Source organism: Oryctolagus cuniculus, chromosome 6 (assembly GCF_051225735.1).
Source record: "Oryctolagus cuniculus isolate XC-2025 breed Fujian yellow rabbit chromosome 6, ASM5122573v1, whole genome shotgun sequence".
Classification (NCBI taxonomy): domain Eukaryota; kingdom Metazoa; phylum Chordata; class Mammalia; order Lagomorpha; family Leporidae; genus Oryctolagus; species Oryctolagus cuniculus.
In genome coordinates, this window is record NC_142872.1 from 80519167 (window position 1) to 80531760 (window position 12594).

At 40.9% G+C, this 12594-nt stretch overlaps 1 protein-coding gene across 5 annotated transcripts in view; it reads left to right on the plus strand.

The window, feature by feature from the left end:
* RP1 (RP1 axonemal microtubule associated) overlaps window positions 1-12594 on the plus strand; it is a 376321-nt gene that overhangs the window by 246594 nt on the left and 117133 nt on the right. For 4 of the 5 annotated variants that reach the window (XR_016235656.1, XM_089335241.1, XM_089335242.1 and 1 more), the window contains exons 20-21: window positions 8894-9026; window positions 10391-10542. Coding sequence is in view for 4 of the 5 variants with exons in the window: in XM_089335241.1 (XP_089191367.1) it covers window positions 8894-9026; window positions 10391-10542 (285 nt within the window). In the remaining variant the exon portion in view is untranslated. The remainder of the gene's footprint in view (window positions 1-8893; window positions 9027-10390; window positions 10543-12594) is intronic. The other variant, XM_089335243.1, reaches the window with a different exon arrangement.

Genomic DNA, 12594 nt, shown 5'->3' on the forward strand with positions numbered 1-12594 from the left:
TTTGATATGAGCTTCAGGCCATCTTGAATTTGGTTGAGCAAGATTAAATTGGCTTTATTTATTTATTTGAAGTTTTAAAAAACCTTTTAAGTATTTCCAGTTCCTTTTCATTTGCAGTTACTTCTTCACTTCAGGATTCTAGAAAGAGCCACTGAAAGGGAAGAGCAAGTTCTGAAATGCAGCAAGAGAAATAGTTTGTTTTTGAGGATTTTCTAGTTCAGTGAACAGCAGGAAGCACCAGCTTCTTCTCACAAAATCTCCAGTCAAATGTTTAATCTCAAAAGACTCCAGCAGTTTATAGAAACATTCTCAAAGTTGCACCAGTTTATTTGAACCAAAGATAAATTCGTGCATTTGATAGTCCCTCAGTCGATTGTAAATACCATAGTTGATCCTGTTTGTGCAGTCCTTGTAACAAATAGGGTGTTAGCACAAGGCACAGATGAGAAATGGGAAGACTTAGAATCAAACTTTGGCTTTGTACCTGATTTACAGGCACACTTCAGGGGTTCTCTGAGAACATAGTTTGTGTTAATATATTTTCATATTTCTGACTCCAACAAGAAAATGTTGACTGGTGTTAGCACTCACTTCCCATCTTCACTACTAGATCTTATAGGGTATGGTAAACACTTTGTGTCCAATAAATGTGTTAGTGACTATTTGCCTTTTATCTTTTAGAAAAACTTTGTATAAATTGGATATATAGTGAGGGTGGAAGTATTGCACAATTTTTTGTTTTATTGAATGAAGGTTTACGATATTTCAGAGTAGGATCTCTAAAAGCATTTTTTTTTCAAACTTTTTCATCCTAATACATCCTTTATCCTATGCGCAGGTGTCCAGCAAACAACTGGCTATGTGTGTGGCTCTCAGAAAATCTTTTTAAACTTTGGTTGTATATCATTTCTCTTCCGAGAAAAGTCTACATTACATTTAGAATTAGATAAAATATGTGAAGGCTATATGATTAAAAAAGTAGGATACAGTAGTAATTAATCTTGGTTATTAATCACATTTGTGCTTAATCCTAATAGAAAGGAAATATGTGGAGCCAGCCAGGCAGGAGGTTAAGCTGGCCCACTCTTCCCTCACCACCTTGAGTGTTCTGGCTGCAGTGACAGCCTCACTCCAACTAGCCTGATCCTTTCTCTACTTGCTGTCTTGGTTGAGATGAAAACAAAACACAACACAATAAAACTGTAAGGAGAGTTAGTAAAAGGCCTCAGGGGAGGGCATTAGCAGAAGAGGTAAAGCCATGGAGAGAAGCTGGGGTGGTGCCAGCACCTGTGGTTGAGAGAGGAATGGACATTGCTTTTCTTTTGGGTTCCTGCCCCAGGTACAAGGGACGAGAATGGGAGCTGCCTTGCAAAAACTGATAAGGAGTGTGCATTTGGATATCTAGGAAGCTAAATGTGCTGGAGAAATTTACTCGGGGGATGAGCTGAGTGGGAGAAAGTGTTCAGAGGATGGTAACTTTGGAATTTCAAAGAGTTTGGAAGTCTCTTTTGGAATTTTTGCCTTTTGTTTATGGACCTCTTGACTGATAAGCTAGAGAATTCTGGAAATTTCCTAGTAAGAGAAGAAGGAAGAGAATCCACTTATTTGCTTAGGGCTACAAGAGGGGAAGAAGCCATTATCTGTCTTCCCAGATAGTCCTGATCAATCCACATAGGGGAAGAGGCAGGGATTTGGAATAAAATTTCTCCTTCTAATTATAGAGAACTGAACATTTGAATGAAGTTTTCCTTGTGCGCTCTCTAGGAGATTGTTAGAGAGTGAAGAATCAGAATTCTAAATAATAGTTAAGAATTCTGGTCTCTAATCTCTATGTTTGCTTTTAAAGGATTTATTATTTTTAAAATTTATTCATTTGTTGTTGGTAGATTTCTGCATGTGAGCCATTCTAACTGGGGTGAGGTGAAACCTCATTGTGGTTTTGATTTGCATTTCCCTGATTGCTAATGACCTTGAACATTTTTTCATGTGCCTGTTGGCCATTTGGATTTCCTCTTTTGAAAAATGTCTATTGAGGTCCTTGGCCCATCTCTTAAGCGGGTTGTTGGTTTTGTTTTTGTGGAGTTTCTTGATCTCTTTGTAGATTCTGGTTATTAACCCTTTATCTGTTGCATAGTTTGCAAATATTTTTTCCCATTCTGTCGGTTGTCTCTTCACTCTCCTGACTGTTTCTTTTGCAGTACAGAAACTTCTCAATTTGATGCAATCCCAATAGTTGATTTTGGCTTTGACTGCCTGTGCCTCCCGGGTCTTTTCTAGAAATTCTTTGCCTGTGCCAATATCTTGAAGGGTTTCTCCAATGTTCTCTAGTAACTTGATGGTGTCAGGTCGTAGATTTAGGTCTTTAATCCATTTTGAGTGGATTTTTGTGTAAGGTGTAAGGTAGGGGTCTTGCTTCATGATTCTGCACGTGGCAATCCAATTTTCCCAGCACCATTTATTGAATAGACTGTCCTTGCTCCAGGAATTAGTTTTAGATCCTTGATCAAATATAAGTTGGCTGTAGATGTTTGGGTTGATTTCTGGTGTTTCAATTCTGTTCCATTGGTCTATTCATCTGTTTCTGTACCAGTACCATGCTGTTTTGATTACAACTGCCCTGTAGTATGTCCTGAAATCAGGTATTGTGATGCCTCCGGCTTTGTTTTTGTTGTACAAGATTGCTTTAGCTATTCGAGGTCTCTTGTGCCTCCATATAAATTTCAGCACCATTTTTTCCAGATCTGAGAAGAAGGTCTTCGGTATCTTGATTGGTATTGCATTGAACCTTTCTCTGAAGGGAGGAGAGAACCTCCACTTTGACTATGACCTTGTCTAAACAAGATAAGAGTCGGAGAACTCAGAGGGCTTCCATAGCCTTGGAAACTCATGACTGGAGCATAGGGAGATTACTGATGCCATAGACAGGAGTGTCAATTGGTAAAGTCAACAACAGGAGTCACTGTGCACTTACTCCTCATGTAGGATCTCTGTCCTTAATGTGCTGTGTATTGAGATTTAATGCTATAACGAGTACCCAAACAATATATTTCACTTTGTGTTTCTATGGGGGTGCAAACTGTTGAAATCTTTACTTAATGTATACTAAACTGATCTTCTGTAAAAAAAAAAAAAAGAAATTATCAATTCCCAACTTGACTCTCACTGGGATTAAACATGACAATAGGTCTGACCTGATTTCATCATCATTTAAAAAAAATCATCTATTATTTTTCACTTTATGTTTCTGTGTGGGAGCAAACTGTTGAAATCCTTACTTAATGTATACTAAGCTGATCTTCTGTATATTAAGATAATCAAAAATGAATCTTGATGTGAATGGAAGGGGAGAGGGAGTGGGAAAGGGGAGGGTAGTGGGTGGAAGGGACGGTATGGGGGGGAAGCCATTGTAATCCATAAGTCGTACTTTGGAAATTTATATTCATTAAATAAAAGTTAAAAAAAATTATTCATTTGATAGGCAGAGAAAGAGAGGGAGAGATCTTCCATATGCTGCTTTACACCCCAAATGACTGCAATAGACAGGGCTGGGCCAGTCTGAAAGCAAAAGCCAGGAACTCCATCTGGATATCCCACGTGGGTGGCAGGAACCCAAGTGTTTGAGCCATCTTCTATGCCTTCCCAGGTGCATCAGCAGAAGCTGGATGTGAAGCAGAACTGCTGGAACTTGGAACGGTGCTTTGATATGGGATGCTGGTTTTGCAAGCAGCGGTTTAATCCATTGTACCACAAACATCAGTCCCACAGTGTTTAATTTTGATACTACTATTAATAACAACACCAGAAAACAGATATTGAAAACCCAGGGTATACATTATCACTTTTAGTGTTTATACTGTAGGAAGGCAGATACTGTTATTATATCAAATTATTAAATCACTTTCAGGAAATAAGCATTTGATATCACATAGCTAACATGTAGACCTAAAAAAAGAAGTGAAACAGGAAAATCAGTGATTATGAAATGAAGCTGCCTTACAGTCTTCCTTGGTATCATGACCCATGCTTGAGAAAACTCCACTTTGGGAAATAACGTTTATGCCTAATCACCTAAACATGCTTTACAAGCTGTTTTCCATAAGACAGCTTGTAAACCATGTAAATGGTTTTTTTAAAGGCAGAGATATAGAGAGAGAAGGAGAGAGAGAATCTTCCATCCACTGGTTCACTCCCCAAATGGCCATAATGGCAGAGCTTGGCCAGGCTGAAGCCTGGAGCTTCTTCAAGGTCACCCATCTGAGTGCAGAGACCCATGTGCTTGGGCCATCTTCCACTGCTTTCTCAGGTTCATTAGTACAGATCGGAAGTAGAGCAGCTTAGACTTGAACTGGTGCCCATATGGGATACTGACAAGGCAGGCAGAGGCTTAACCTTCTACACTCAGTGCCAGCCATTCCATATGGCATTTTTACTTCATTTACTCTTCAGCTTGGTGAGACAAGTTACAGTGCTAATTTTACACATAGGGACCTGATGATCACAGTCATACACCCAGTAAGTAGCCGTGCAAAGCATAAACCAAGATCTTTGATCCAAATCCAAATTTACTCCACTAACCACAACTCTTTTACTGGGTCTGCACTGTTAGCTATAGAATCAGAAATTTTGCCCTCTTTTATTTAACAAGTAGAATATTTCCTGTGAAAATAAAAGCAGAAATAAGCACAATTGGCAATAAGACCCATGTATGCATCTATCCCTTTCTCTCTCTTTATCTGCTAAGGTCACTCTAATGATGCAATTGGGGATTAAGTAATTGTACTTATTTCTAACCATGGTTTCAGTTTTTGTGGTTTCAGTTACCTGCAGTCAACTATGATGTGAAATTATTAAGTGGAATTTTTTTTTTTTTTTTTATGACAGGCAGAGTGGACAGTGAGAGGGAGAGACAGAGAGAAAGGTCTTCCTTTTGCCGCGGCCACCGCGCTGCAGCCAGCGCACCGCGCTGATCTGAAGCCAGGAGCCAGGTGCTTCTCCTGGTCTCCCATGGGGTGCAGGGCCCAAGCACTTGGGCCATCCTCCACTGCACTCCCTGGCCACAGCAGAGAGCTGGCCTGGAAGAGGGGCAACCGGGACAGAACTCGGCGCCCCGACCGGGACTAGAACCCGGTGTGCCGGCGCCGCAAGGTGGAGGATTAGCCTAGTGAGCCGCGGCGCTGGCTATTAAGTGGAAAATTTAAGAGGAAAAACAATTCATAGGTTTTAAATAACTTTTTTACAGTATATTGTAATAATTATTTTATTATTCTTCATTGTTGACTTCCTACTGATTTATAAATTAACACTTATCCTAAGTATATAGTATGTATAGTAAGAAACATAGGATATGTAAGACTCAGCACTATTCGTAGTTCCAGGCATATATGTCCCCTTAAAAAAAAAAGAAGGGACTACCGTATTTAAGATGCTTCAGCTTTGGCACTGCTGGCTTTTGTGGTTAGATGACTCTTTGTTTTGAGGGGGGTGCTGTCCAATGCACAGCTGAATGTTTAGTGTCATCTCTAGTCTCTGTGCAGCAGATGCTAGGGGCTGCTGCACCACCACACAGATAGTAACAACCAAAAATGTCCCCAGACATTGCCACATGTCCAGTAGGGGCAAAAATATCACCTGGTTGAGAAGCACCGCTACATCCCTTTATTGCTTTAAAAAGAACCTACAACTTTGACTCTTTGTCTTCCTGTTTTGAGGCATCGTAACCTTGATGGTAAAAGGAACTCATTCAGAGCCCTCACCTTGGAGGCTGCTGAGTTGGTGTTAATAGATTTGCACCTAAGTAGTCAGTGAGATTCGGTCCTCAGCACATACTTTTAAGGTCAAAGGGATGGTGGTGCCTGAGAAATGAGAGGTTTCTCAACAGTTTCCATGGAGAAGTTAGTATAGAGGAAGAACCCATTGGAGCTTTAGGTAGAATGGCCTTATAAAAACCTTATATTTCATGGGGAAGCCTTCAAGTCCGAAATCTAAAAGACCCCTTCACTTATGACTTCCACTTATCTGAAACTTTGCATTCCATCTGGCCTTTGAATTATTATAAGTCCTCATAGAGCGTGTCTGTGTTAATAAGAGTTTACTGATATGCTGCTTTAATGCAGTCTCATATTATTTAAATATTTTGGGTTTATACATCACAGATCATCTGTAAAGTCTCCTTGATGATAGAAATAGTTTCTTTTTGTTTAACCCCTAAACCTGCTCATCCAGTGTCCATGCACATCTACATCAGAAGTCGTGCCTACATGAGGCCGAGGGTGTGTGTGCCCCTTTTCAGAGCCTTCAGCTTACACGGACAGAGCAGGGCCTGGGAACTCCTCTGGTTAGCTGTTTTGGTTTAGGAATTCTGTTTGTTAGCTCATGAGGAATATGATCCTTTATACAGCTGAAATCTTACCAACAAGCTGGCCCTTAAACTAGGGCCTCAGCAGTTGGGATGGGGATCATTCTTTTCATTCACCCACCTTTGCTTCTACCCCAGTTTTCAAATAAGCAATCCACACCCTGAATTTCTAGCCACTTAGGACAATTGAAGTTTCTTATTTTTTCATTTTTTAAAAGATTTATTTATTTATTTCATAGAGTTACACAGAGAGAGGAGAGGCAGAGAGAGAGAGAGAGAGAGAGAGAGAGAGAGGTCTTCCATCCGACGGTTCACTCCCCAATTGGCCACAACGGCTGGATCTGCACCGATCCTAAGCCAGGGGCCAGGAGCTTCTTCCAGGTCTCCCTTGTGCATGCAGGGACCCAAGGACTTGGGGCATCTTCTACTGCTTTCCCAGGCCATAGCAGAGAGCTGAATTGAAAGTGGAGCAGCCAAGTCTCAAACCGGCTCCCATATGGGATGCCGGTGCTACAGGCTGCGGCTTTTACCCGCTGCGCCACAGCATCGGCCCTTGAAGTAACTTATGATCAGAAAGTGGGCTGAAAATAATTTTATTTGAGCCTTGTATCTGACTGTATCTTATTGGGACTAGTATGAGTCCTTATAACTAGTCTCTTTGTCTTGGTATTCTGAGTTTTCCATCCCATTGCTATAAAAGTAAAGCATGGAATTCAAAAGGCTTCCATAGCCTTGGCAACTCATGACAAGAGCCTTGGGTGATTACTGATGCCATAAACAAGAGTGTCAATTTGTTAAGTCAACAACAGGAGTCACTGTGCACTTACTCCTCACGTAGGATCTCTCCTTAATGTGCTGTACATTGTGATTTAATGCTATAACTAGTACTCAAACAGTATTTTTCATTTTGTGTTTTTGTGTGGGAGCAAACTGTTGAAATCTTTACTTAATACATACTAAATTGATCTTCTGTATATAAAGAGACTTGAAAATGAATCTTAATGTGAATGAAGGGGAGAGGGAGTGGGAGAGGGGAGGGTTGCGGGTGGGAGGGAAGTTATGGGGGGGAAGCCATTGTAATCCATAAGCTGTACTTTCAAAATTTATATTCATTAAATAAAAGTTAAAAAAAAGTAAAGCACGATACAGTCCATAGAAAGGACATTTCCTAGTGTAGTAGACTATATTACATTAACCTCATATATATACATATGTATATATAAAATATGTATATGTAGCCCCAAATTTGGCTGTTAATAGAATGTGTTAATACAACTTATATAAAGATTTATACATTTCTAACTTATAATGTTACCTAATCTCCATATTGTGCAACTGTGTAAAGTAGTAATTATCCCCCATTTTAAAGATGAGAAAACTGATGAAGGGTAGGCAGATTCATCATAGTAATGTATCACATGGAAGCTATTCTAAGTAGGGAGACAAGTTTATGTGTGAGATGAGAAGTAATGTGGCCAGGAGTGGCACTGAGAACAGATCAGTACAGCTAAAATATAGGATGTGAGAGAAAGTATCTAGCAAGGAGAGCATCAATCATGAATGACACATTATGTTCAGAATTTAAAATTTTATACTATTAGTAGAACTATTGAAAAAGTTGTAAGCAGTGTAAAGAGACATTGGATTTCTGTTTTAGAATAATTTGTCTTGAAAAAAACTAAAGGCATGGATGGAGAGGGGCATGAATGGCAGAGAGTGTGTTACATCGGGGCTCTGACAGTGAGCCCCTGAGAAATGGGAGCAAGCACTTGCTCCAAGGCAAGAAGCAGGTGAAATTGAGGAAGGATGGAGGCTTTTTTAGAAGGTTTACTAATATCTGAAAAGGAGGACAGTTGCAATGAGTTAGGAGGGCTGGCAAATAATTGCGACATTCCTTCCGGAAGTGTTCTGCTCGTCTGATGTGAGGTAGAGGATAAAGGGAAGGAGGCCTTTGTGTAAAAGACCCTGAAAGGAGCAAGAGCTAAGAAAAGGTCTTCTGAGAGCTCACTGGGCAGGGAGGCAATGCAACGGATTGCATGCTGCAAAAGAAGGCACTTGGACTCTGGCAGCCGAGGGCTTATCCTCAGCCTGCAGAAGTTATAAATACACTTAAAAGGTGTTATAAATACACTTGAAGGGCATGAGAAATTTTAAAACATTCTGCTGTGTGGCCTGCTCTGGTGACTAACATGAACACAAAATCTCTTGGATTTTCTCCTGTAGATTAGTTGTTTGGTCACTGCCACAGGCAAGATCGATAGTTTCCTTTCAGACAGAATTCATTTCAATTCTCCATGCCTCCCTTTTCTTATCTGCAAAATTGTAAGAATTTTACCAATGTAGTTGGTGATGATTAAAAGATATTTAAATTAAATCACTTAGCACAATACTTGACAAATAATGATGGCTACAGCCAGTAGCAACATTAATGCTGCTAACCATGCCACCACCATAAGACTTTGCAGTACACTTTAACAACTCAACTTCTATAAGAAATTGGAAATCACACAGTCTGACTATTGTTTCTTCTAATCCCAGGTGACCATGCAACATATGAAGAGCAAGAAGATCCTAGATTTTGTAACAAATGCCTGGCTCTCTCGGATGCAAGCAGATGGGGACATTGTCTGTGAGCTTCCTGTGGTAAAAGAAGGAGAAGCCATTTTCCCATGTGTGTTATTAATCTTCAGTAGCCTATACAAGTGGTTTTGTAGTTGATGAAATAAACTGCCAAATTATTTAGTTATAGATCATTTTTCCTATATCTGAGAGCTGTTTGACCCATTGGGAAGTGAATTTTTCAGTGTCACGGTGGGAGTCTCGTGGATGTCAGGTTCAGTGTATCTCACAGTGGTTTTCATGGTCCAGCTAACAGTCCCAAGGCTGAGGCTGTAAGGGCTAACAAAGGTCAGGGCTGTGCTTTAGTTTTGCTTGGAACTAGCTGTTTACCTGAGGCCATCAGCTTGCTTTTGATTGATTCCTCATCAAACCTTGTATCAATTTAAATTTTAAGCATCATGGCTGGCACCATGGCTCAAATTAGTCTGTCACATGGCCCAGCTATCTCACTTCTGGATCTATATCTGAAGAAAATGAAATGAATCTATAAAATACATATTCACACTCATGTTCATTACAGTACTGACCCACAATGGCCAAGATATTGAGTCAACCTAGGTTTTCATTGGCAGATAAATTGGATAAGTAAAATGTGGCATAAAAACACAATGGAATATTATTCAGCCGCAAAAAGAATGAAATCATGATATTTTCAGCTAAATGAGTAGAAATTGAGATCAAGATATTAAGTGAAATAAGACAAAACACAGGCCAGCGCCGGGGCTCACTAGGCTAATCCTCCACCTGTGGTGCCGGCACCCTGGGTTCTAGTCCTGGTCGGGGCTCCAGATTCTGTCCCGGTTGCTCCTCTTCCAGTCCAGCTCTCTGCTGTGGCCCAGGAAGGCAGTGGAGAATGGCCCAAGTGCTTGGGCCCTGCACCCCATGGGAGACCAGGAGAAGCACCTGGCTCCTGCCTTTGGATCAGCGCGATGCGCCGGCCGCAGTGTGCCAGCCGTGGCAGCCATTGGAGGGTGAACCAACAGCAAAAGGAAGACCTTTCTCTCTCTCTGTCTCTCTCTCACTGTCCACTCTGCCTGTCAAAAAAATAAATAAAATAAATAAAAAAAATTTTAAGCATCATGTACAAAAATACTGTCACTTTTGCCACTGACCACTATGCATAACATTCTCCTATCTCACAAAAATAGGATAGCCTTTAGACAATCTCATATGTCTCTTTTGGAAAAAGCTATAAACGCTCTGCTCTGGACATTTGTTTATGTGTAAACATATTCATTTACAATTAAAATTAATAATTAAAGAATCCAAAGTGTCTCATTAGACACAAAACGTCCAGTTTAGAGAAATATTCACTTGATATTTTGATCATTGAATAAGAGTTTCTCTCTGTTTTTAAGAGTTCCAAGACAATGGATTTCTTTTTTTTTTTTGTTTTCTCTCCCCTTGTTTTTTCAGTAGTGAAATACCAGGTTGATGTCTACACTGGACAACTGAAACAAGCAGAAACAGAGTCTGAGGTTTTGCTGTGTCTCTATGGAGACAGGGGAGATTCCGGCCTTCGACAGCTACATAAATCTAACATGCCAGTCAAATTTCAAAGAGGACAGGTGAGTCTGTGGAAATAACTCCCCAGGTTCCCAGCATCCCCTCTGAAGATGGCCATGTGTGGTTTAAAATCTAAAAAGTACTTGACATTCTTCAAGCTTTAGTTTTTGGAAATCTTTAACATAAATGTCATGGTCTGATTTCCTAAATATGCTTTGTTTAAGAAGTTATTCTTGAAAGAAAAATAGGAAACACTAAACTAAAAATGAATCACATAACAAAGAAAAAATCAGGGTGGGCATTTGGTCTAGCTATTAAGACACCTGCATCCCATATTGGAGCACCTGGGTTCAACTCTCAGTCCCAGCTCCTCTTTCCAGCTTCCTAAACGCAGCAGATGATAGTTCAGGTTGTTAGGTCTTTGCCATTAATGAAAGAAACCTGAATTTAATTCACAGCTCTTGGTTCTGTTTTGGCTCTGTACATTGTGGGCATTTGGGTAATGAACAAGTAGATGGAAGAGCTCTCTCCTCCCTTTGCCTGCTTCTTTAAAAAAAAAAAAACCATTTATTTGTTTGAAAGTCAGAATTACACAGAGAGAGGAGAGGCGCAGAGAGAGAGAGAGAGAGAGGTCTTCCATCCGATGGTTCACTCCACAATTGGCCGCAACAGCTGGAGCTGTGCCAATCTGAAGCCAGGAACCAGGATCTTCTTCCGGGTCTCCCACGCGGGTACAGGAGACCAAAGACTTGGGCCATCTTCCACTGCTTTCCCAGGCCATAGCAGAGAGCTGGATCAGAAAAGAAGCAGCCGGATCTCAAACCGGCAGCCATATGGGATGCTGGCACTGCAGGCCAGGGCTTTAACCCGCGGCACCACAGCATCAACCCCTCTGCCTGCTTCTTGAATGAATAAAAGAATAGCGATATAATAAAGAAAAAAATAAAATGAATTGAAAAGATGTCAGGTAAAAATAATATTAACGTGCTCTGTCAAGACAAAGTTGGGGCTGGTGCTTTGGCATAGTGGGCTGAACCTCTTCCTGCATCGCCAGCATCCCATATGGGTGCCAGTTTGTGTCCCAGCTGCTCCTCTTCCCATCCAGCTCTCTGCTATGACCTGGAAAAGCAGTGGAAGATGGCCCAAGTGCTTGGACCCCTATACCTGCATGGGAGACCAGGAAGAAGCTCCTGGCTTCTTGTTGTGGTGGATTCGTTTCTGAGAGGAGGAGCGTGGTGGGGGCAAGAGGTGCGGAGTCACCACACAGACCCCAGGAGTCGGGAGAAAGCAGGCCTGATGCAAGCAGCCTGCAGACTCGTTTATTTTAGTTGCTACAGCTGCTTATATAGCCAAGGCAGCCAATCCGGTCTATGCCCTAGCCAATCACAGCCTGTTGCCAGGCAGTTTCCAAAGCCATTCAATCACAGCCTGTTGTCAGTCAGGCTCTGTTGTCATGTGGTTTCCGAAGCCATCCAATCATGACCTGTTGTCAGTCAGGCTCTGTTGTCATGTCGTTTCTGAAGCCATCCAATCACGGCCTGTTGCCAGGCAGTCTCTACTGTCAGTGGCCATCTTGACATGACGTTCTCATTCTACCACAGCTTCTGATCAACCCAGCTCTGTTCATTGGGCAATTTAGGGAGTGAACCAGCAGATGGAAGAACTTTCTCTCTGTCACTCCCTCTCTCTGTCTGTAACTCTGCCTCTCAAATAAATAAATCAAATATTTAAAAAAAAATACTGAAAGTTACAAAGCATTATTCTAAAAGGTCTAGAGCCACTCTAGAATATTTCATATTACACAATAACTTTTCTTTTAAACACCTTTAATGGAACCAAATTATTATTCTCACACCCGAAGCCCCTCATTATTCCCTCCTGCCCTTTATATATAACATGAGTCTTTCCATATGTTAGATGGTTGAGAAGTTGCAGTGGGATATATATTTAACCCAGTTATGTATTAAAGTTACTTTGTTGTATATGGGTTGTATTTGGGTCTCTGAAATTAAGATTGGGGATTAAAAGTACCCAAGTGTGTGTTTTTGAGCAAAAAGCCTTGTTAAATCAGTTTGAAAGTATTGCTTCTCAGACATTTTTGTTGTAGATTGTGA